This window comes from Ambystoma mexicanum, chromosome 8 (genome assembly GCF_040938575.1).
Source record: "Ambystoma mexicanum isolate Mex_15411 chromosome 8, UKY_AmexF1_1, whole genome shotgun sequence".
Taxonomy (NCBI): domain Eukaryota; kingdom Metazoa; phylum Chordata; class Amphibia; order Caudata; family Ambystomatidae; genus Ambystoma; species Ambystoma mexicanum.
In genome coordinates this window covers 122,680,479-122,705,603 of record NC_090929.1, presented here as the reverse complement: position 1 = coordinate 122,705,603, position 25,125 = coordinate 122,680,479, and the positions used below count along the sequence as shown (strand labels likewise).

General features: G+C 45.5%; 1 protein-coding gene across 3 annotated transcripts in view; it reads left to right on the top strand.

The window, feature by feature from the left end:
- NEK6 (NIMA related kinase 6) overlaps nt 1-25,125 on the top strand; it is an 884,175-nt gene that overhangs the window by 813,315 nt on the left and 45,735 nt on the right. For all 3 annotated transcript variants that reach the window (XM_069609453.1, XM_069609452.1, XM_069609454.1), the window contains exon 10: nt 23,087-23,200. In XM_069609453.1, coding sequence (XP_069465554.1) covers nt 23,087-23,200 — 114 coding nt within the window. The remainder of the gene's footprint in view (nt 1-23,086; nt 23,201-25,125) is intronic.

Here is a 25,125-nt window from a genome sequence, read left to right as displayed (position 1 = left end):
GTATTTATATTAAAAAAAACTCCTCATCACTGGTGCTCAATCTTAAAAACCTAACATGCAACGTGATTGGTTATAGGAAGGTAACTTTAACATAGGTTCTATAAGTGTATGTGGTAATGGGGAGAGGGGATTGAATAATCAATGTCAGGTGGGACAACTAAGCCCTTCCTTCAAAATGGCTACTATAAACATCACTAAAAGTACAACGTAACATTGGTTCTACTTACCATAGTACCCTAAATCAAATGGTCTACTATGATTGGGTTGGCATCACCCCACTCATACTTTTCCACTTATGTCTAGCAGCATGCAGAACAACCAGCCAGGTGCAGGCAGTTTGTCTGCACCCCAGCTTCCCTCCAATTATGTTACAATCATTCATCACCTCAGTGGTCATGTGTCCTTTACTACTTTGTAGTTTGGCCTCGAGTCTGCTCTTGGTCTGAGAAAGTTAAGGAGTATGGGTATGGCAGGGATCCATGTGAAAGTCTCATCCCTTCCTGCCTGCCTTGTCACGTGATTTGGACACCGTGAAATCGTCGTCGTCTTCATGTATTTTCATGTATTTGATTTAATTCTGCCAGTCTTCTACCATCTGTGGCTTATCTTGACCTTTCTGAACAGGATACTCTGTTCTTTTTCTCTTTAATTGTATCCACTGTTGGCCTTTTCCAGCCCGATACGACCGTGGCTTCTTGGCGTGGTTACCTTCAGCTGGGTTTCTCTCCGTCTTAATTCTCGATTTGTTTGCTGAAACACTCTCCTCTTGAGACCTTTAGTAACCTTTGTTCAATTCTGCTCCTGTGCGTAGTGGATTTTCACTCCTCTATAAAGTGCTTTTGAGGTATATATATGTATAGTTGGCGCTTGCCGCAATCTTTTTTTACTACTAAGCATAAGCAAGCTTCACAGTTTCTTGTATCTGTACACGTTTAAACTAACTGAATATCTTCATCGTGCATATGGCCTACGTTTCTGCATCTTGACATCAACTGATTCACCTTAGGCTCAAGATGTCACTTATCCATGGCATTTCATTCCTTTGTCAGTATTCTTAGGTCATTATATCTTCTATATGTGTGTCAGTCTGATTTCTCATGACACCATTCGTCGTCCTTTAGTATCTTCTTGGCTTCTTCGGGTATTCCATTCTGACAAATGTCATTTTGTCTTGCCTGTAGATATGGTTTTCTCAATGGGTATTTTACTGTCCAGGTTTTCTTGGGTGTCGGTACTTCAATAGGTGCTGTTACTCTGATGGGCACTGGGCAGAGCCCGAATGTGGCTCTCTGCTGATTTATCTGTTCTCCATCCATCCCATATCTTGGCGTGAACGTTCCTGGTACTACGAAGGGGGTGGCTGGAGTGTGGATGGTGCTTTCCACTTCCTTCTTCCTTCTTACCTTGCAATTTTGAAGAAATTCTAAGATGGAATTTCCTCCTTGAAGACACTTTCGAAAGTGATTAGCCCCTCTGAGTATATTGTGTAGTTATTGTGAGTTTTGTGAAGGTGTTTCATGTACAGGGTATGAGTTTCATGGTCGCGGCATGTTATAGGTCTAGGTATTATCTCAGCTTCTGGCTCAGTAAAGGGTCTCCAAACAGCCTTCACTATGACACTCGCAATGGATGGGTCATGCGAGAGGCGTTTCAGGCCTAGTTCTTTTGAGTCGGGGGTGGAATTCAAATATGTATTTCAGACTGCAGCTTTCGGTCTTGTGGGTTCTTTGTGTAATCAAGGCAATTTCTCCCTCTATGGATAATTTTGGGACAAGGGGGGGAAGGAATTTAATTTTGAAGCAGTCTGGAATCGGATGGCCAAGGAACACGTTTTCATTATCGTGGAATCCCATTGGAAGACCGAGGCTACTTGGATTATACTGGTTCTTGCTATTTGTCCAGACGTGCCTTAAGCACAGCAGTGACCAGAGATCAGAGGCATGGTCACTTTGGTTTCCTTCTTGCAATCAGTAACTTTTTTTGGTAACATCTGTTTATTAAAGATTTATCATACACATGAACCATGGCATATCACTCTTCCCGCCACCCACCCCTAAAACTGAGAAAAAAAAGAACCTTAAACTTTAACAATTACTGCTAATATCTCTTGGGATCTGTAAAATCGTCTTTGGCAATCAGTAACTTTGATATAAATTTCAGAAATCCAAATTTTTAGGTTGGTATATTTTAGTTTCAGCACAGGCACATTGGCTTGGCTTTCTCCAGAAGGGTCTCAAAGACTGGTCTTGGGGCCAGTTTGGCCGTAGCCGCTGAGACCTGATCTTGCTGCCTTTTTGTTCCTGATGTTGACTTCCCCACCTTGAGCAGAGCCGCAAGGGAGAGGGTCAGATATTACAGAATGAATGAACCAGGGAGGGTTCAAGAGACAATGACCCAAGTAGAAGTTGATGTGGCTAGGTGGCAGCTTGTATGAGTAATCAAAACTTTCTGGTCACGAAAAAAGTTCAAACTTGACAGAGGAAGGTATCAGCATTCTAATAGTTGGACAGATTTACACCAAACCAGAGGTGCTAGTTCACTAAGCGGTAAAATCGCTGCTGTACGTTGAGCATTGCCAATGCTTTGACAGCATGGAGCACCTCTATTGAAACTGATCAATGGTGTAAAATGATAATCATGGGCTGGGTGCACTTTATGGTAGATCTGCTTCTCTTAGTTATTGGAAATGAGCACGATGAAATATCATGGTAGATATGCATGTGTGATATATGGTGAGTGAGTTGAAGATGGCGCCTCTTAGAACGAAATCGCAGGTCCTTGCAATGCCTCCTCTGGGTGGGAGAATCTCTGCAAGCTAGTGATGGGGGGGGGGAGTGCCACTAAGATTCCTATTCAGGAGGTTCGTCACTACATTTGTAGTGATGGGTCCACCTTCCATTTATCCGCTCCCTCCAAGCCTCAGCATTCCCTCCACTTCTTTTTTTGCCTCTTGGAACGCAGTGCTTAGGTAGGTTTCAATCCGCTGTCCCTGGTAACTTACCTTGCATTAAAGTCCTGTGCAAAAGTCCACACACAGGCCCTGAAACAGAGGAACGCCACTCCTATTGGCTGACTGCATAGAAGATGTCTGACACCATTATCTGCCAGTCTGCCACTTCCCGTTACCACGGATCTAAGATACAGAACTTTATAATCTTCATGTTGGGATTTTTAAGAATGAAGACCTTCAAGCAGGGGTCACAATTTGTTTAAGAAATATTTATTTATAAAGTGCTCCTCACCCAAAGGTATCTGTGTAGTTGCTGTGCGAGGGAATGAACTTCACATAAAAATAAGACGTTTTGTGCTATACACTCTAGCACCCTCCCACCCCCATGTTATGCTGTTTTTGTTTTACAGCTTTTAACGGTTCTAATGTGAAAGTAGAATAAGTCATTTGGCCAAGTCCCCCATGCCACTACCCACAAGCCATTACTGGAAGTTCACCTCCAATTCAGAGCATCATGATAAAGCATTGTGGGTATGCAAATTAGCCGAAATGAAAGCTTTGAGCTCCAGAAAATTCTTTCTCTTACATGGCAGTGCTAGCGTATACATAGCTTTCTGAACCGAAGACCGTGCTCAGGCTGCCGTCAACTGCATACCGGTATCACCCTTATTTGGGATAATCAGCGCAGTATAGTCTTGCAGTCTTGTATTTGTATTTTATTATTTATATAGCGCTTTGGTTGGTGCACAGTGTGAACATTATATTATAGAAAGTGAGCAAGTCCAGGCAGGGTTGTCATTTTGACTATCTTTATTTTTTTTAACTTTTAACTTGTGCTCTTAACTTTGGCCTAAGGTGTTCACCATTTGGACTTATTAATAAACACATTTGTAAATTAACTCAAATTCACTATCCACCACTTATTGTGGATTGCAGCCAGAAAGGCTGTGCTCAAATAATCTGTGTTTACCCCAGAGGAATACGACATCAATTCCATGCCATGCTCAGTCCACAAATGCATTCTGAAATCATTTGCGTCCAGGTGGATGGCTCACAAATGCAATCTGTCATTACTTATGGCCAGGTGGATAGCTGACAGGTTAAGTGCTCTCCTATGACCTGGGTAAAGTCTGCACTTTGGACGTTTGAATCCTGGCAGGGTCAATGCAGCCCATCATCCTTCAGAGTTCAATACATTGGCTACCATTAAATGGATTACAGGTTGTTTGACAGCTGAAGTCCATCATGAAGCACCCCATACAAAACTAATGTGAATATCACTGAGAAAATAACCCATAGTTGGTGCTAAATCACCAGACAACGGATTCATAGGCAAGCAATGTAGCCGCATTCAGACTAGTTACTGGAGGGGGGGGGGGTAAAAGAAGATGGTACTGGTGTGCCGAGGGGGTGTACCGGAGCGGGGGAGGCCCAGCCTTGTGGGTGAAGGCACATAGCCTGAGATGTCCCCTTACCATGCATAAGACAGTCATATCCAATCCTGTGTTTTCCCCTTGAATTCTGGGACTTGCAGGGTTTTTTTCCTCCATGTTTAATTTAGAAAAACTAAAATCCTAGAATTCCAAGAAAAAAAAAAGGACTGGATGACTTTGTTGCATATGGCGCAGGGGAACGCAATGTTTAAGGATCAGTTTTCGGTTCAGACACCAGGACATTGTAATAAGTGCATTTTTGTTTAGATAATTATTTGATTTAAAGGCAGTGAGGTTGGTAGGAAGGTAAGGATTTATCGTGCATGGACATCCTGGCTGTGCTGAGGCATCCAGATGCAGAATCATGGTACCCCTCTCCGCCCCGTCCTCCGGTACAGCTGTACCCCTTTGTATCCTACCCCCGCTGTATATCTGTTCAGTTACCTCTGAAAAACACTCTGTTATGCATTTGTACTGTTTTATACCTTTGTAAAGCTCTCCATTGCTTCTCAAATCTAGGTCCGCTCTCAATAAATACCATAACAATGATAAGTAAATCTGTAATGCATTAGTCCTGTATTGCACCAAAATGACGTTCACGTTATTGCACTCAGCAACCCTAGCCATGACTGGACTTATTAAACATTCCTCTACACCTGGAATTACTAGTCACGTACAGCAGAGGGGAAGTGGCCAAACACAGCATTGCTTGAAGTGCTGGGCCCGGGAAGGTACGGCCAGGTAGTGCAGATAAAGCTGAGATTCATACTAGACTTAGAGGTACCTGAAGCACCGGACGCCTATAAATATGAGCAAATCAGTAGGCACACGAAGGCATTCAGGGACAGGGAGGCCTCTTTAAGCTCCATGGATACTCGCACACAGCTTGCACTACCGTGACTCTCCGCTCAGCACCTACAACACTAGAATGCAGCTATCCCCCATGATAAATTCAGCCTAGCTGCACACATTATCTCACATACCTCCTACACACGGCACAGCAAACCTCCATGAGAATGCAGCGAACCCCACGACAAATTCAGCCTAGCTGCACACATACTACCTGTCTCACATGCCCTGCCCACTACTGCCAGTATTGGAACGCAGCTATCCCCCTTGGGAAATATTGTCTAACTGCACACGTACTGCCTGTGTCACATACCCTGCCCACTACTGCCAGCATTAGAACGCAGCTATCCCCCATGGGAAATGTTGTCTAGCTGCACACGTACTGCCTGTCTCACATACCCTGCCCACTACTGCCAGCATTAGAACGCAGCTATCCCCCATGGGAAATGTTGTCTAGCTGCACACGTACTGCCTGTCTCACATACCCTGCCCACTACTGCCAGCATTAGAACGCAGCTATCCCCCATGGGAAATGTTGTCTTGCTGCACACATACAGAGTGCACACACTCCCTATTTACTTCTCTAATCTCCACTTACCTGGGCTCCGGTGCTCGAGGGCGTTCAACCTACAACGTGTTGAGACCATACCAATGGTGAAAGGCGCTATACAAATGTCCATTAACATAACATAAAGCCACGCCTCCAAATTTCTTTCTCATTCTGAAGGACATCCTAGCAGTGGCTGGGAAGCAAAGAAGGGTTTCAATTCTTTCCTGAGTTCTACACGCTCTTCAAGAGGGAACAAAGATAATGGGAGTGTGTTCCATATCTTTCCTCCCTATGTTGAGTAGGACCGACCTACCCATTGAATATTTATAACCAGGTTCATCCAGAAGACCCGCAGACGCCAATCTAATTTGTGGGGTCGGCATGGAGTATGTTCAGCGGCTATAAATGGGTCCTTTTTAATCGACTTTGTGAACCAGAAAACAAACGCACTCAGTTTGGCCACCTTCAAAAAATCTTTGGAATGACACCTGGTGCAATCCCTGCAAAATGTCATTATGCAAAACCCAGTGATTCATCACATGCGTCAGCAATCAAATTGCAAATCATATGTATGCATCATTATGTATGGCCATCCACAATTTGATGAGATAATAGCCAGGTAAACCTTCAACTCTGATGTGAACACACTAAATGCCTGGTATTGGCATTTGACCCCTAAATGTCTAATGGGTCAAAACGTTGTGCAATTATAATGTCAAACATTTGGTCGAATTACAAAAATGTCGAAAAAATGTTGCAAATTTTTTTTTCTAATGCTTTTTTTTTTATTTACATGTTTTTTTTGGGATCCGCAAGTAAAAAAAAGGTTAAAACAAACACATTTTTAAAAAAGAGGGTTTGGGGGAACCCCCCCATTTCGAACAAAAAAAAACAAAGAAAAAAAGACATTCTAAATGTTTTTTTTCGACATTGTTTTTTTTGACTTTCGACAATGTTTTTCGTCTTTATTACTATAAACTGGTCAAAACACTTAGAATTGTCATGCCTGTCCTACATGCCACCACTGGCATTTGCCACCTAAACACCAGTCATGGCATTTGTCATCTAAAACCGATGCCTGGTTTAATGTTAACAGAAATATGTGGACCCACACTAGTTGGTTACAATTGTGCCACAATGTGGCCCTTGTTGACGTTACGCAATCGCCACCCTCCCACGTCTTCATCAGGACTTGGATGCAAATTCCTAGATTCCGATGCCTTCAAAACAGCGAGACTGGGACTGACCAATATTCTTATAGTCCTGGTTCCATAAAATTCCTCCAGTAGTTTTATAGTCCTAGTGAGAACACTTCTTTGAAGCCTAATCTTCAGGTCTCCTCCTAATGTCGCCGCATCTGAGCATACACGGAGTGCCGCAACCAGCCGGAGGGCCTAGTCCTAGCCAGTAATAACTTTTTAAATTGTACTAGTTTCCCCACTGTCAACCGGTGAAGAGGACAGAGAGGTGGGGAGATACGGTCCTTGTCACGTAATTTATTTATTTTTATATGCACGCTTAATATCGGAGTTCAATTCACGTTGCCCCTGTGCTATCCTCTGATCACTAAAAGTGAGATGCAGTCGTTTGGCTGCTTTCTGAATACACTGGATTTCAGCCAGAGCCCTTTTAGGGAAGCCGAAATATACCGAGTTACAATAACCCCGGCCTAGCCAATTGTAGCTAGGCCTGACTATAATTAAGCCAATATTTTATTCTGCAGACTTCTGGCAAGAGTAGTTTTGGGTTCATGAAAATGAATATGACGCGGTTAGAGTTCAGGAACCGATTCGTCAAACTCTACTGGATGTGAGGGCAAGAGGGTGAGTGAGTGCCCACTAGTGCCTGTGACCGCTTTGGCAACTCGTGCTCACTTGGCACTAACCTGAACAACATAGACCCATCTGTGCATTGCCCAGCGAATGTCCTCACATGAGCCTTCTCCAGGCCCTGTGATATTCTATTTTGGTGAGCAGCCCTGCCTTTTGGACCATGGTCGAAGTGAGCGGGAACGGTGGGGAACGGTGTTCCACCACTACTTTTTGCAACCATTTTCAACATTCCGGAACTGTTCTTTATGAAGTTAAAGCACACTTCTCCAATTTACCATCGGATAGCAGATACAGCTAAACTGAAGTCTCTTTCTGATCAATTGGCCGTCAACCAGCATGACTACAACCCTTGAAAAATGTGTTCCACGTTGCTTCCTTCCTTCTCCTGCGTCCCCCGCCGGAGTCGCAGTTCCAATACTTTTTTGGTACACTTCTATTGCTGCTTTTGGAAAAGATGTGGATTTGCAGTTAGTCTTTACAGATAAATGACCAGAGAACGTTTAAAGATCTCGGTTGTGAAGCGATGCAAGAAGACCAATTCGTTTCTGGCAAATTAAGCTGGAGGTTCCTTGCCTTTTGCTAAGACTGCATCCAGCCCTTGCCAGTCACAACCTTTCCTGAAAATCTGTCATCAAGTTAATTCGGCTGAGCTAAAAATACATTTTATTGTTGGCGAACAACGCCAGAAGCGATGGCTTTCTCTGCGCTAACAAGATGACAAGTTTAAACAGCAGGAGCGTCTTCGGTGTTCCGAAACAAGCCGAACTGCGTGGTGGTCCGCTTTACGGGGGGCGTCTGGGCCTCTGACTGTAATTGTTCTAAGGGAAATGTCAGAGGCGGACATCGGGGGCTGCAATTACTGGCCCATCTGCAGCGCCCGCGGTCCACGTCCCCGAGCGCCCGATCTGGGCCCTCTTTAGTTGGCATTTGTGAAGCTCGCCTCGAGTTTAACTGGGTACGTGCCCTGGCAATGCGCTGACATGGCATGTGGTGGAAAAACTGTAAAATGGGCACATTTTGCAACAAATGGGTTGGGGGGGGGGTGTTCAGTCACAATTCGATGTTGGTGGGGCGCGCTACCCAGCCACTGATCACAGTACTGTGAACCACAAATGTGACGTCACAAGAGGCATTGGTGATGTCCCCCTTCAGGCAAAGTAACATATGAGAGGCGTGGAATCTGGGTAGAGGGACGTTGGGGGATGGAGGAATAACAGCTGGTCTAGGGAGAATTATCCCAGTGAGAGAGGAGGGGGGAGGCAACGGGGGCGTGAAAAGCAATCACACCCCTATTCCCACGCAGGAAGAGGCGCGCCTGTCCCTCATTCCATATCATTCGGCCAACTCACGGTTCCCAGGCACTCCATGAGCAGAGCTTCAGAAGATGCTGTACATCTAGGGTTCCAGGCGTCACGGGAAATCGCCCTCCGTCCCGGGAGTTTTTTGTTCATTTTATAAACCTGTCCCGGGATTGGATGGGTGGTGGGTGGCTGCTACGCTCCCGGTTTTTGCTCGGACCCGATTTCAAAATCCCAAAATCTGTCCCGGCGCGCCTCTTCCTACGTGTGAATAGGGGTGTGATTGCTTTTCACGCCCCCATTCCCTTACCCCTCCCTGGCCGCTCTCCTCCAATGAGAGGCGTGTCCCTGTGAGCACACACCGCCCCCAACCCCCCACAACAGGCCTGCGACATAGTCCTACTTCTATGTTGATGGCGTGTCCCGGGTTTTAAAAAAAAAGCTGGTCACCCTATGTAAATTCCAAACAGAAATCGCAACGCGGAAGCTCAGACTGTGAGCATAATACAGGAGCGTGGTCTACGGGCGAGTTCTAAGCAGAGGCGCCACCAAGGGGTGGCCAAGGGAGGGCCCCGGCAACAATCTCATCAAGCAACCCCTATGAAAAATCTCTGCGGGCCTCATTGGTTCATAGCAAGTATTTCTTACATTAGGGGTCCCAAGGGTAGCTGTGGGTGTTTGCGATGATCCAAGAGATGTTTGCAGGAGCAGAGTGGACCTTGTACAGACCAACGTTAAAAATGCCTGGATCCGGAGGCTCTCTGATTTTAAAGATGTCTGGTACCCCTGTGACGGCTTGGCCCGCAGAGAGGCCACAAGCTATACAATGCCTCTTGGACAGTGGTATTCAAACTTTCTTATGCCAACTCCCCCCCTTGAGTAAACATGTTGTTGCCAAGCCCCCTTTGAGTAACAATGTTGCTGCTGTGTGACCCCCCCTAGTTGTCATTTCTGCTGATATTTTCTATTGAAATCAGTTGACATGCTCCCTTTTGGAAGAACCTCGCGGCCACCTCACGCCGCATGGGGGCCAGCCCCACAGTTTGAAGACCACTGCTCTAGGAACATCTGACAAGAGGAAGGCCTGCCGGCCACCATCCAGTGAGATGTGTCCACCACCAACGTGGCCCAGTTAAGTGTCCAGTAAGACCATCATTGCCCCAGTCCCAGTGTAAGCCTGGCCATGAAAGGGGGAGTCTGCCAGTGGTGGCTAGCTGAACAGCTTTGCATTGGCTTGTCCGCAAATCGGGGCATTGACCCCTGCTTGAGATCTTCCTGTGGTTTGAGGGGCATTGGATTTAGACCCGTTTGAACCACTTGCCAAGGTTGATTTGAAATTCCTCAGTCTGAAGTCTGCCTTTTCGGTGGACGATCATGCCGGTGCATAAGATGGGGGATTAGGCGGCCCTCTTCTGTGCTCCTCCTCAGTTGGTGGTCTTCTTGGAGGCAATTACTTTACAGTGATACCCGTCCTTTCACCCTAACGTAGTGTCGGCGTTCCATTTCTCGCAAGAGAGCCTTATCCCTTGCCTTCCCGACGGAGTGGTCGGCAGCGGAAGAGACTGCCCAGGCTCCCATAGATGTTTGGCAGGTGCTGCTTGCATATCTAGAACGTACAGCTTCTGTGAGCACATCAGACCGTCTGCCACCGCGTCCTCTGATAGGGGGTAGGAAGACATGGAGTTAGTCATTTGCCAGATGGATTAAGAAGACCATTTCATTGGTCTATTTACTGCAGACCTCGGTGTCCATTTGAGGTCCAGGTGAGATGAACCTCCTGGGCGGCTGCATCCTGGTCAAAAGCTAAGGGAGCTCCAACTGAGGACACTATTCGAGCCGCCACATGGCTTCTGCTTTCACTTTTGTACAACATTACCATTTGCCTCTGCCCGGCAATGCCGACCAGCAGTTTAAGGAGGTATTATTGCAGGTGATATGGGAGTAGACCCCTCAAAATGAATAAACCACTGTGTGATGTATTAGGTCTCGTCATATCAGGTTATTGTCCTAGTTAATGTGGTAAGAAATGGGGCGAGGAAGAGGGGCATGGAGTTAATGCCAGGGTTACTTTGACAAATCAACTTGCGGGGTACCAGTGATCCAGGGATGAATATCTGTTTCTAAACCATCAATCAGCCCCACGCCTCTAGTACACCAGAAGGGATCCGAACAAATTGGAATACAAGTCAATTATAACACCTCCTTGTCCAATTTGGTTAACGTGGACGGAACGGCAGGCTCATCTCCAAAAGGTTGTGGATCATTGGTTAGTTGCAACACAGCGAAAATACAATTATTACCCAGTGATAAAAGGAGCTGTCCAGTCAAGATTGTATCAAAAATATCGACTTTATTTATATCGCAACAGACCGTTCTAGCACACTACGAAATACAACCCACCTTGTAAAGGAATGCAGAGGACAGACCGTTTCAATGAAAGAAAAGGGACGCACTCTGGATACTGACAGGAGGGCAGTTGGTATGGCTAATAAACACAACAGTTTAGGATTTCCTGGTTTCATCACAAAGGGAGCAATGGGTCTTAATATGTCTCTAGGGGCCTCCTGGGAAGGACCAGGGGGACCGAATTGCTGCAATGCACCTTGTGCTGTAGGTGTTCTTGGTGCTTGACAGGGTCGCATCGGCTTCTGGGCACTTTTGCTCTGTGACAGAGTTCTTGGACAATTGGGATACTTTACATGACTGTATTAAATTAACTTTTTGTACAAACCAGTCAGCCATTCACTTCTTGGACACTCGGGTACAGTTTACTGAAAGGAAATTTACGACATCACTATACACCAAACCGACGGATAGAAGTAGTCTGCTACATGCGAAAAGCTTTCATCCCACTTGCACTATGCAGGGTTGGAAATTAGGATTGGATAAGAAGGAGCTCCTCGGTATCCAGCAGTAACCAGTCACCAGGAGCTACCACTTGGGAACGAGGAGCTAGTGCAGAGCGTTGCACAAATCGAACTTCCACGTAAAAGCAAACCTATCATTGTATCAATTCTGTATGACCCCTTAGGCTTTAAAAGTCATATCAAAGTGTCCTAATGTTTAGTTATAGTTTGCCCCAAATGAACAGAGTTCTATTCACATCGTTTTGTTTGGCATTAGTTTGCCTGGGGAGTCAAAAGTAGCTCCTGGTAAGTGTTCGTTTTAAGCTAGCCAGGCTCTTCTAGGCCATGAGCAGGAGCTACATGGCTCCCACCTACCCTGAATTCTGAACCCTGCTATGCAAGTTCTACCCTTTAGCCAACATAATGAACCTATTTCTGCCTACCAGAATAAACACGCTCTACGTAAATCTCTTGTACATGCAGAATGTGAGGTCACTACACGGTCCAGGTTTATGAAACTTGGCACATTGCCCTATTGTGTGTCAACAGTGTCACAATATTATCAAAGGTCCTGTACATGTGACTCTATGACCGTCATCTATGCCTTTAACTGCCCTTGTGGGCTTTACTATGTGGGATTGACGACACAGCAGTCCAAACTTGGATGGACTCAGCACAAGTCTCGGATTCGGACACAAAATCAACACTCCTCTGGTGCAACACACTTTAAGGATAAGCAACGCGCATTTTGGGACAAGCGCAAATACCCAGAAGAGGTGGAGATTTGGAGAGGCTACTGCGCCAACATAAAATATGGTGCATCAAGCAACGCTCCTCCATGTACCCCAAAGGCATGAGCCTCGAATTTGATCAATATGCTTTTAGTTAATTCCCTATTGTACATTAAGCAGAATTTGACATTATGGCACTACCCAGTAGTGCACCAGTTCTAGGGCTATCTTGGTATCTTATCTCGGTCCCCTAAGCGCACGGTGGGTCTCTTATTTTCTATACTTTACTTATGATTTTTGGGATCAGTATCATTAATTTGCATTCTTGTATTCTTTCATTCTCCTTCCATAATATATTATCTTGATATTTATTACTTATTGAGCTTTTGAAGTCTATATCAATTGAAGGTTCTCTTCATACCCTAAAGGGATGACTTTCTAATTTGCTGCAGACTCCTCTTTTATAACATTTACATTCCTTCCTCTTATGCTGTAGCACATTTTCTGCATGCCGCAGTGTCTGGGCTGCATGATTTGTTTCATCGGGGGGGAGTTTGGGGGGGAGCTAGACCGGCATCCCCGGCATTGGGGGAGGAGCCGTCCACTCCACCTCTACCTAGAGGTTGATTCCGGTGATCCCCATGGCTGGGTCGTTGGGCCTTCCCTGGCAGAGTTGTGCCGCCCAACACGGGTATTTTAATTGTCTTTCCCTTTTAGCTCTACCAATATATATAATTCATGTGACTACCCCATGCCATACTCAAACATTTTTTTCTAGATTATTATTCCTCCACAGTCTAAGTTAAGTATATCAGATTGTCACCATTACATCTTCATCTGAGGGCCGTAATGACTAACCGCTAGATATAACTCTCCTAGCACGTACAGAATCCATTCCAATATGGCGGCCGCGTATGCGTGCATACAGACACCGCTTACATCAGTTACCCTTTTTCTCTTTTCACGTAAAAGTATTCCACCGGCTCAGCAGTGGGGCCTTACCCCCCCGTACTCTGTACTGAATAGATTCTCCCAGTTACCGTTCTTGGCAGGCAGGCAATTATTATTATGCTGAGCTGCCACAAATCTTTGTATGACTAGACCACACTCTTTATTTTTTTACAATATGTAGATAATTACCAACATTGTTAAAGCTTCTTTTCTGGACCTCCATCTGGGAATCCAGTGACATCATAGCATTGTCTAAGCAAGCCTCATGTGAAAGAGCTATTCCAAGGATCCCCCAGTACTTCTGCTGTGGTGCATGGCGACATCTTTAGTTATTGCTGCTACTAGCTATTACACACCCTTTAGTGATCAGTCCAACCTTCTCATTTTGTACTCGGCTGATTGACAGCAGCGCTTGAATCTGTTTGTTGGTTATTCATCCCTGGACCTACTCCCTCCGCCGGCATCCCTGTACAAGTGTACTGTCAATCTTTGGGTGAAAGGTATTTCCTAACTACCGTAACACCTTTGGTGGGGTAAATGGTGACCTCCTCGGCACAGATTCTGATTAAGAGCTTTCTATGTTTCCCAGGTGATACCGGGCAGTACCTTTATGGTTTACAATTCTTTACTCCTTTTCAAGGGTTGTCCTATTGTCCCGAGACACACTGGCAAGGTTGACCATCTAATTGTTTTCTTTCTCTCTGTTGATTTTGTTAATTGATGTTTTTTACATTGTATTTTATAGACGGTTGCTAATATTTTCTTATTTTCTCTTAAGACTTTCAGATTTTTAGAGGTTGTTTGCTTGATAATGAGGCATTGAGGCCCCGAAATGCATAGGACCTTAATACACCAGTGACCTCATTTTTTACGGCCATTTATAATTTAAGAAACATTGTCCTTGATGTTATTGAATTGTGTTTATAAAAAATGATGAATAGCCATGGTGTTTTCATGGTGCTTATCTGTTGTTAAATGTGAAATGTTTTGATTTCTGTGAATCTATTTTGCTTAACTGCTCACAGGATCTTGGTTCCTGCAGGTAACTCTTTGTGCTTACCGTTTTCTTTATCTTTCATTAAATCAAGACTTATTTTTTCCGCTTGATGTTGTTGATTCAACTTTTTTGTTGTTGACTCTAAGTTATAAGACTATATGGAGTAACATACTGCAACCTTACAGTCCAAATTTGGGAGGAGTGCAGGCCACGCTCTAAGCAGGTTCTGCCCAGACATTTGATGTTACAAGAGTTTGAGGCGGGTATCGGAAGCAAGACGGTTTAGTGAGCAAAGCTGGACGAATGGTTGCAGGGTGGTTTACATGGTGGCTCGAGAATGCTGGAGGAACGGTTGCCAGCTGGCCTACATGGCAGCTCAGAAATCATTGTCTCAGTGCTCATTGGTGGTTCTGAAAAGTTTAGAATGTTGTTGGGCGATGGCGGCTTGACAACAGTTGTAGATCGAGGAACTCGACTGGCTCGAAAGTGTCCTTTAAGGTGGATGTTGGTAGAAGCTTGCTGAGGCACTTCTCCCAGCTTCTTCAATGGGCTTGTGTTATCCTTTAAGGGGGATGGGCCAAAGCTGAGGAGTGTGTTGCAGGCCAGTTCTTGGTTGTAGGTTCAGAGACATTCTGGCACTTACTTTTCAGGAAGCTTGCTGCAGAGGTTTGCTATGTGTTAGCTGTGTACCAGTTCGAGAGTGGATGGAGGGTTCCCCGAGTTCTCTCTCCCTCTGTTCCCTGGGAGATGTTTAGGGGAGGGATCTTGCTTCCCTTTCTGGATATCCTGGCCTTTTCCACTTGCAGAAAATGTAAGGCAGACTGTACCTTCAGCCAGGGTTCAAGGATGAGTTCTTCTGCCTTACTTCTTGTGAAGTTTTCAGATGATCTGCCAAAAGAGGGGCTTTGACCTCTTTTAAAGCCAAGTGGGCTGCAGTGATTGGTTTAAGCGAAGCCGACCAATCCTGGGGTCCCTACCAGCAATCTCCTGTATTTGTGAGGTGTTAACCAGAGTGCCTTGCAATAGGAAAAGTAAATGGGTGAAAACCGGAACAAACTCTTGGGCTCCTGCAAACCGCATTCTCGTACTTTATGAACGTGGTGCCCTAGCGGGGTGGCGTACTGTAAACCACAATCCCAGACACAACAGCTCACTGTCATGGATACTGAGGGAGGGTGCTAGCTTCAGGTTGGCACAGTTACAAATGAAAGGTTGTTGGGTTTCCTGTCATCTGTGTTAATCTGTGATGCCAGGCCCTGTGGGCCTGTTTGAAGTGCCCTCTATTGGTATGTTAATCACTGCCACCTGTTGCAGGGCCTAACAAAAGAGCAGGGCAGATCCATGGAGCCTTTGTTGGTCAATCAGGCTGACCATGGCAGGGGGACGCTTGGTCCTCCCCCTTCCTGGATATGAAATAGTGCCCTCCTGGTTGTCATATTCCATATGGCAGGGCAGACTGCCTGTGGGCTTTGTCCACCCAGAGTACACAAGTCTATGCATTTGTCGTGGTTTGAGCACAGGAAAATGTGTGTGGATTAGCCCCACACATTTTCCTGAGGTTGGTCTACCATCATTCCATTTAATAAAAAATGTCAAAAAGCCCAGGCGAGCGCACGCACACCATGTGGATGGTCGAATTCCTCAGTTACTTACGGGTAATCGTACTTATACTCAGTCCTGCTCTTCCTCATTCCAGTATTTACACTCATCTCTCCAGTCCGGAATATAGTAGGTTTGATCACTTGGGTATGAACAGTAGGTTGGAAGTGGACTGAACCCCTTTATGCGCCATAGCAAGATGACTGGTTGCGAAGGGTTGGTGATAACATGGAGTCTTCATGTTAAGTAATGGTATGAGAAAGAAGAGACCCAGGAGTAATTAAAATACCATTAAGTAATCCGGGCATTCGTCCTGCTGGAAAGGATGACATGTTAGTCAGTGTCCCCTCTGTTTCCCCCCCCTCCGCCCCCCCCCCGGAGACCTTGAGCCTCATTAAGGTCTTCCGATCCCAAGAAGCATCCTCTGGGCTTAGCTTCTTTTTCTGGTCTGTGGTAATTGAAATTGCTCTATTCCCCGGCATCGCTATGTTCGTGAAGCATAACCCAGTGTTGCGTTCTCTTCAAGGGACAATATACATTTCAATAGATTATCCTGAATTCTGGGTTCTGCCTTCTGGCTAAAGAAGCTTTATGTTGTAAATGGCCTTCCAAGTACACATCAGGATCCTCAATGGTTTTCAGGGCTTTAGGACATCTCTGGGTACTCCAATCAATGGACATTATGGACAAAGGTAAACCAGCACTTCTCCTCCTCCTGGATCTATCCGCTGCCTTTGATCTTGTCAAGCATGATATCCTAGGAATGCATCTAAAAAATGAAGCACACTTTTCACCCGAAGCTATCGCCTGGGTTGCCTCCTTCCTAAACTCAGTCTGTGCCTCCCCCACCACCATCCACTGCAGTGTGCCGCAGGGCTCCTGCATGGCCCCCACACTCTAAAATATTTTTACCCTCCCGCTCTTCAACGATCAACATAGCGTATATCAATTATGCTGACAACACGCAAATACTACTCCCCCCCCCCCCCCTATCTGGTACCTATGCGCAAGACGCTGAAGCCCTCTCAAAAATGTACACAGCTATCCAGACATGGATGGCTGCCAATGGCCTCTGCTTAAACGGGGATAAAACAGACGTCCTCCTAGTAAGTACCAAGGAAACCTTAATAAGCTTCCACCTCAATGCCAAACCTTTACCATTGACAACTCCACCATCACAGTCTCAACGGCCGTAAAAACCCTAGGAGTGTACCTTGACTCCTCACTATCCATGTCCCGACAGATCAATGCGATGGCCTCATCTGCTGTGATCACCACCAAGATGATTAATGCGGTCAAGCCTTTCCTCTCTGAGAAAAATTGCCTATCCATTGCCAGAGCAACAGTAGGTACTAAACTGGACTTCTGCAATGCACTATTCCTGGGCACCTCTGCCAAAAACATCAAAAAACTCCAGGTCAAACAAAATAATGCTCTCTGGGCAGCTGTGAGCATTCCCAAAAGGGAACACATCACTCCAGCCAGAGAAGATGCCCATTGGCTGCCGGTACAAGAACGCATACGCTTCAAATCAATGGCCATCACACACAGGTGCCTCTCGTCTGACGCCCCTCCCTACTTAGCAGAGAGAATCACCCTCAACTGTCAAACAGACCCACCAGATCACACTTGTCCAACTTGATCCAAGTGCCCACCTTCAAAAGAACCAAAGCAGGAGGGTCCAGCTTTCAACACCTGGCTCCAAAAACCTGGAATGCACTGCCCACTACACTTGGGAATGAAAAATCCTACACTACCTTCTGTAAAATGTTGAAAACTAGACTGTTCTGTTAGACCTTACTATCCTGCAGAAATTATGCTGTTCAAATGTAACCTAAGCAACAGCCCAACCCATGTATGCTACCACTGTCCTCCTCTACTGCACCTGGCCACTTACTGTTCACCTTGTTTTTTTTCTTTTTGGGAACTGTTCCTAAGTTAAGTATTCTGTAATAGCGCCACAATGCCCCAGGGCCGCTGCGCGCTTTATAAATGCACATAAATAAATAAATCTGTTGCATTTTCCTCAAGATCTTGCTGCCGGGTAGATTTCCTGTGTGGGTATGGTGCCCTTTCTCCTTTGAGATGATCTGCATCCTTACTGCTAGGTAATGTTTCGCCCTTGGTCTTCCTAACAGATCCTCTCTGGGAAGCTGCCAAGCACTCCAGCACCGTCTTCTCCCAGCATCCTCTCCTGCATAGGGACATTCAGTAAACCTTCTGATGCAGCTGGGCTTTAGTTAATCCAATTGGCGCAGTATGTGTCCTTTACACGCTGCTTTTTCTGGTCTCTTGTCACTGTTGCGGTCGCTCACAGCACTCCTCTCATTATTGCCTCTGCACAATTGTCCAAATGGAGATGGTCGTCTGGCCCTTTCCTTGACCTCTTACGGCCTGGACACCACATATTTATCATGGCACTGACGAGTATCACAGCTCATGGATTAAATGCTCTCCTTTAAGATGGGGCAGCCTGCAGTTCACAAGTTCAAATCCTGTCCAGGGTCTACTTAGCCTTTCATCCTTTTGAAACCCATACATTGATTACCATTAAAGTTGCGTAATAATGACACCTCTTATGACAGCATTTAGAAATGCAAGGAATCCCGCCTTAAGTCCTCTGTAAGAGGATGTGATATGATAGGCTATTTTTAACGCGCTTAATAGTTTCATACCCAGAGTTTTTTAAGAATGGACCGGGGCATCGAACCTGTGTTGCTCTGTGTCGTCTTGCTTCCAATGCCAGCACGTTGCCCCTGAGCTATCCTCCCGAGACAATTTGTCAGTATCCCCCAAGTTCCTGAGCTATTCCTGGACTGGATGCTTTTGGCATTCACAGACCCTCCAATGCCAGATTGCAAACCCCTCACCCTGTGAACAAACTGATCCTGATCGGAGTGTGTGTGATTAAAGAGCACACACAAAAAAATCTCTCTTGCCTCCTTGCACTGGTCTTCAGAGCGATGCACCAGTAGAGTGCTGCCTGTGTGCTGAAAATCAGCAGGAAGCTGTAGGAGGCTCCTGATTTCGGGTACCGGGGTGCAGGTGGGCTGGATAAGCCGAATCTTGCCACAGGAATATCAAGGGGCAACATCTCGAAGAACGGTTAATCAGACTTAACGTTTTAAAGAGGATCTGCTCCTTATCTGGTGTACCTTTAAGATTTTAAGGGATCAGTGGGAGGACTTTACATTTTCTTAGCTGGAAGCATCATGCTTTTATGGGCTCTCAGGATTTGCAAAAGAAGTTGCCTGCCCAGATCCAGTCAAGTTCCAAGGTTTTGGGTGGGTCAGCAAAGTGTGTGAGTGACGTAAAGAAAGGGGAACAGAGGATAGCACAGGGGCAACGCGCTGGTCTTGGAAGCAAGAGCACACAGAGCAACAGAAGTTTGAAACCCGAATCCACACGAACTGGGGTACGGTATTAGGCACGATAGCAAAAACAATTAAATGAAATAAAATTGCATATATCGGAGGGCAGAGGAACCAAATTTGGAACTTGTTTGGTTAAGCTGGAGACTGCTTTTGGTCATCCAGTTGTTTATATTATGGGGGGGGGGACACAGCCCTAGGATTGAAGATGGAGCGGGAAGGGTGATGTGGAGAGACATGGAGCTCCCTCAGCCTACCACTGATCGTGAACCATGAATACTTTTACAACTGTGAAGAGGGGAGCAGCAGATATAAAATAGGAGAAAGGCAGAAAAGGAAAGGAGAAAGCTGGTGGTACACCATGATCAGGCAAACATATGCCTCCCTGTGGACTCCCCTTTGTCCCTGAGCTGGCTGACAAATCATGTTGGGAAACAGAATGTGGTGATGCCCCTAGGGTGGCTACGGTGTTCAAGCTGGTGATCAGAAACCAGGACCGCTCTGCACTTTGTCACTCTGGTTTTTGAAGGAATCTTGATTCCCTCTAGGTATGTGGTGGCAGTGCCAAGCTTGCCAGCATGCACGATCTTCTCACAGCCATGTACCCGCCTCGGTAGTCATGCTTCCCTCTGGCCTCGCAACCAACCATCTCACTTTCCCACTGGGTATATTGGCGACCCCATGAGAGGTTGCTAGTACGGTCATCTTGCCCGCCCTTTGTTAAATACAGTGTTGAGAAAAGCATTCAAGTTGAAGGCACACTGGAATCTTATTCCATGAAGCTGGCTTGAGTCATTACGCTACAGAATTCTCCTGCTGTGTGCATTGTCTGCAAGTTCTTGGGTTCTTGCTTAACTGTCATCACCCCAGCTTTCGCAGGTTTCCAAATGCAAAATTCCACAGGCAGCTCTTTTTCCACTATTTAAGAGCTTTAATCCATGGTTTGCAATCCCTACGCTTGTGTCCATCTGGACTGTGCAGAAGGGGGATTCCGAAATGTAAACTCTGTATATTGCCAAAACGATCCATTTCTTCATTTAATCCATTTATACTTGATTGCAACGCTCATAACCATCCCTGTGCTATTAGCATTAGGACTGCTTTTACAAGGCATGGCCAAGATTAAAAAGACCCACATAAGGGGGTACAAGGTCAAGCAAATTAATAATTAAAAAGAATTCCTTTATTAGGCGCGCAGTGTGATGCGTCGACTTTTGTCGAAGCTAAAATCTATATATTTTAAAGGCTAGTCAGTTGACGCAGCTTCTGCAAAATGGTTTAATGCGCTTTTCTACACCGAGTGCCTAACAACATCAATTACCCAATTGGTATTCATTAGCGTAAGGTATTAGTCTGTTGTGTGCCCCCGGATGCGACAGTGAGCGAGAGTGACAAACGGCACTTGAATCGCATTATGAATTAATAAGCGGCTGGGTCACAGTGTGGGACGCCTGCTGGGGTTACATGCCTCTTGCTTACTGCGCGCCAGCTCCTAGCACCGGCTTTGAAGCCGGGCCTTATTAGTGCGGTGGGTTCCTTCTTATGCAAATGGGGGGGCTTTGGCTGGCGATTATAGATGGTTTTTAAAGGTGAGCAGCCTCTGGGTTTTTCTTAGACGCCACCAGCTCATTGTGTGTTTAATTCAGTATTGAAAAAAAGTTATTCACCTTTCGTGCATACTTACTAATTGTTGTGTTTAATCATTACATTGATTGCAAGGCATCACTTGGGTATCAGTGAAGGTTAATTTGCACCTTTAGAGCATGTAAAGAATTTTTTTCTACCCCCAGAACAATGTAATTGCAGCCAGGGATTCAATAACAGTATGTATAACTCATGTAAATTAAGCGTTCAATTAAAGCAAAATTAGCCATTTATTTCCATCTAAAGCATTTGTTGACAACGTGTCACTTAAAAAACAACAGGATGCTGCGCGGTTATGAAAACGGACTCGTGTTTGTAAACTGCTCATGCTTTGGCGAGGCTTGGGTTGTAATTGATCAATTAGAATTCCAGCCGTGTTCCGCGAGTCCTGTATTAATTTGTAATTTATTCATGTTGCGTAAAAACGGATCATACGCATGTAGCATAAAACCTCCAGACGCCGATTTTTTTCGCAGTGCGGAAAATGGCAAACTGAAATGTAATCTATCCGACTCCGACGCTGTTCATTCATTAAATAACACCAATTGAATACTCTTACTCTGAATGCCCTGAGGAAGGCCAAAGAGGAATTGTTGGCACTATACACTATATATTTTTTTGTCGAAACACATGTAGGCTTACGGTTCCTTTTTGAAGAATGGATTATTGTTGTTTTGTTCCGTTAGTGGAGTTTATACCACACACCGCTGCCACGCATAGTCTCCAGGCGCTCTGGCGGATCTGAAAGAGAGGTGGTTGGATAGCTTGGGGTGGGCGTAGAGGGGAAATGCAAGATGGCATTGCTGCTGCATGCTGTTCCACAGTACCCGGGAACTGCATTCAGGTATGCTGCCAGGTAGTATGTGTACACAAATCATAGTAAAACATCCAGTTATGCATTAACCAACCTGGTTTTTTGAGTATACTTGTGTGAATATATGCGTGTGGGTTTTGTATATTCTGTACTTGTATAGTGTACATCTATAGAGGTATTAACCAATACTGTTAGAGATTAAATAAATTGCCAATAAAATCGAGCACATTCATGAATATATGCGTGTTTGAGTATACCCTAACAATACAGGTAACAGGAGTTTTTGCCGCAGTTGAATTCATCGAAGGACAATTGATCACATTTTTTTAAATCAGATTTTGCCCCAAATATATGTGGTGGCAGGGTTAGGTGAATAAAACATGTAGGGGGTTAAGATGGGTGCAGGGTGGGGGGAGGGGCTCCCTCTACATATAATTGCTGCAAAATCGATCAGAAAAAAAAAACGAATCTGTGAGAATTCTGCATAGATTAATTATTTTTGATGCGATCACAGAACCGCAACATGTAGGTTTTGAGGAAGTTACACATGAATTGCCTGTTTCAATGGAGATTTGCTAAATAATATGACTGTTTTCTGGGTAACAGTCCTGAGGTTAAGTGTGTGTTTGTATAGGGACCGATTTTTCTGGGAGCTATTTAGCTTCTGCTTCTAGCCTAGGAGAGCCTGGTTAGCTTGAGACCAACATCTACCAGGAGCTGCTTTTGGCATTCCAGCCAACTGGTCCCTTAAAAACATGCATATGTGACATTAACTTATTGGAGAAATGTTTGTAGAGAAGAATTAGTACACTTTGGTACAGATTTAAACATAATGGATCATAGATGATAGTCAAAACGTTAGTGTTCCTCGGAGTTCTGGGTCTTTGCTCTTGGTCCCCATGCAGTAGCTCCTTCCTGTTGGGTGATGTCCGAGGCTGGTTTTATACTCCTGCTCATTCAATCTTAATTTCAAACCCAGGTGTCTGTGTGTACAGACAGTTAATTGCAAGCTAGTCACCAGCAAACGCCAGTTTCAAATCGCTCTATACAAAAATATGCAGATAGAACAAATTAACCGATAAAAAATGGCAAAGTAGTAAAAAAAATTAAAGTACCTAACAGGAAGTGTGTGTGGATCCTATGTGGGTGCGGGCGCTTTCAGCAAGTATGCATATAGATGTTCCTGAGCCCACATAATACAATGTTGCTTTTTTCTTTCAGATGGCCGCCCTGCAGAGTCCATTCTACGGAGATAAGATGAACCTGTTTTCTCTGTGTCAGAAGATAGAACAGTGTGAATATCCCCCCCTTCCCACGGAGCACTACTCGGAGAAGGTAAGTGGGCACTGGCCAGGGGACTCGTTGCCTTTGTGCTTGCTGCAAAAGTGAGGTTGTGTACACCCGGCGCGTGAATTGAAATTAAAGCCGTGCTTCACAGCGGGGGGGGGGCGCAAAGCTCAGTGGGACCGACATGATGGCTTCAGGATTTTGTGCAGTGCTGACCCCAACACGGTTGCCAACATGACCGATTCCAATCTGTAGGTGCTTAGCCAGTCCTGTTTTTTCTTTTCTCTTTGCATTCTGGGACTTGTGGTCTGAGTTTTATTACTGGAAAAGTGGAACTACAAGTCGCAGAATGCAAATGAAACGACCAGGACTAGATGAGCAACTACAGATTGGAATGGGTCATGTTGGCAAGTATACCCCAATACTCGAGCTTATGTACTAAGTATTCAGTACTGACTCCAGAGTTTAAAAAAAACAAAGCTTTTATTATTCTTTGTAAAATTCAAATAAGTTTCTAATTGGGCTCCAGATTGAAGTTGCTAAGAGTCTGGTATTTATTGTAAACTTTTGCAATCAAGTTTGCACCCTTGGCTCAACCCATGCAATCATGCGTGTACCTTGTTTGCTCACGTGACTGTGTGGCATTGGCTGGGGCAGGTGCATCTTTAATTAAACTCAATGATACTTGTTTAATCGAGGAGGGCGAGTCGCCCAGCAGGGATTGGGAACAAAGTTGCTTTCATTAGCTGTAGCAGGGAAAATAACACATTGGGCAATCTTACAAATGTACATTGTGTGATTGTTCTGAATGGTCACCTATTAAAATGGTTATGCAAAGAGTTTGACATGCTTCAGGGATCCCGTGGAAGTGCACCTAGATAAATAACGCAGGTAACCTCCAGACCTGTAAAGAAGCATCTCTGACCCAAGGGCTTAATCTTCTTCCTCAGTCAGTGTTTACCTGTCCCCCATTCTCCCTTTTACCTGTCCCCTCGCTGGCCATCCCACTACACTTTAAAAATAGAAATCAATGACCCTGAAACTAAGAAAATGGGTCATCGTTCGCTTAAAAATAATAGTAAGCGACAACTCAAGACAGTCTTCTTGAGCTAAAGACTTGCATTTGGGCTTCTTTGCATACCCACAATGCTTTGCTCATGTTGCTCGAACTGGAGGTGATCCTGGAGGCTAATGTGTGGGGGCGGTGCATATTTGACGTGGCTCACAAGGCTTATTCTGCTTTCACATTTCAGGCGTACAAGTGTTTTCCAAGCCTTTTTAAACCCACCATAACTTTGCTGGTGTTTGCTATGCATGCCCCAAAGCTCCAACCACAAGGCTGTTAGATCAATTGGGTGTCGGCCCCTCTCCACGCTTTGCATTCTGGTCCAGAAGCGGGACACACATGGGCCCGCAGTACCGAACGATCGGCGGTTAGGCGGAGACACTGTAGTCGCAGAGTTGACTGTGGAGAATCGCAGAGGCAGCCGCAGTTTAGGAGGAGGAGGACGGCTGCCATGTGGGAGGGTCATGGTTTCTGAGAGGGCTGCTAGGGGCAGCACTACGGGTATAGGAGTGGCTGAAGGCGTCCAACCTCCTCCAGGCAGGGGTGAGGCTTTGTGCAATGAGGGTGAATTCTGTACTCAGGTGGTTGGTGGCAGTGTGACTGACAAGGGGGTGTTCAGGGTTGGAGGGAGAGGGTGGGGAAAGAAGGAAACGAGGGTGATGCTGGAAAGGGGAAGTTGGTGTTGTGTGAGGGTAGCGGATGCAAGTCTGTGGCAGAGATTCTAGTGGGAGATATTGGTGGGGGAGGAGGGAAGGGGATGCAGGGGGCTACGCTTGAGCTTCAGGTCCATAGTGGGTCCCCTGTGGATAGAAGGGGTGAGGCGGGTGGGGAATCTGGTGGTGGACAGCACAGTATTGGTGGGTGTGTGTCTTGGTGCGCCAAATAAGGATCTTGGTGGAGTTTGCCC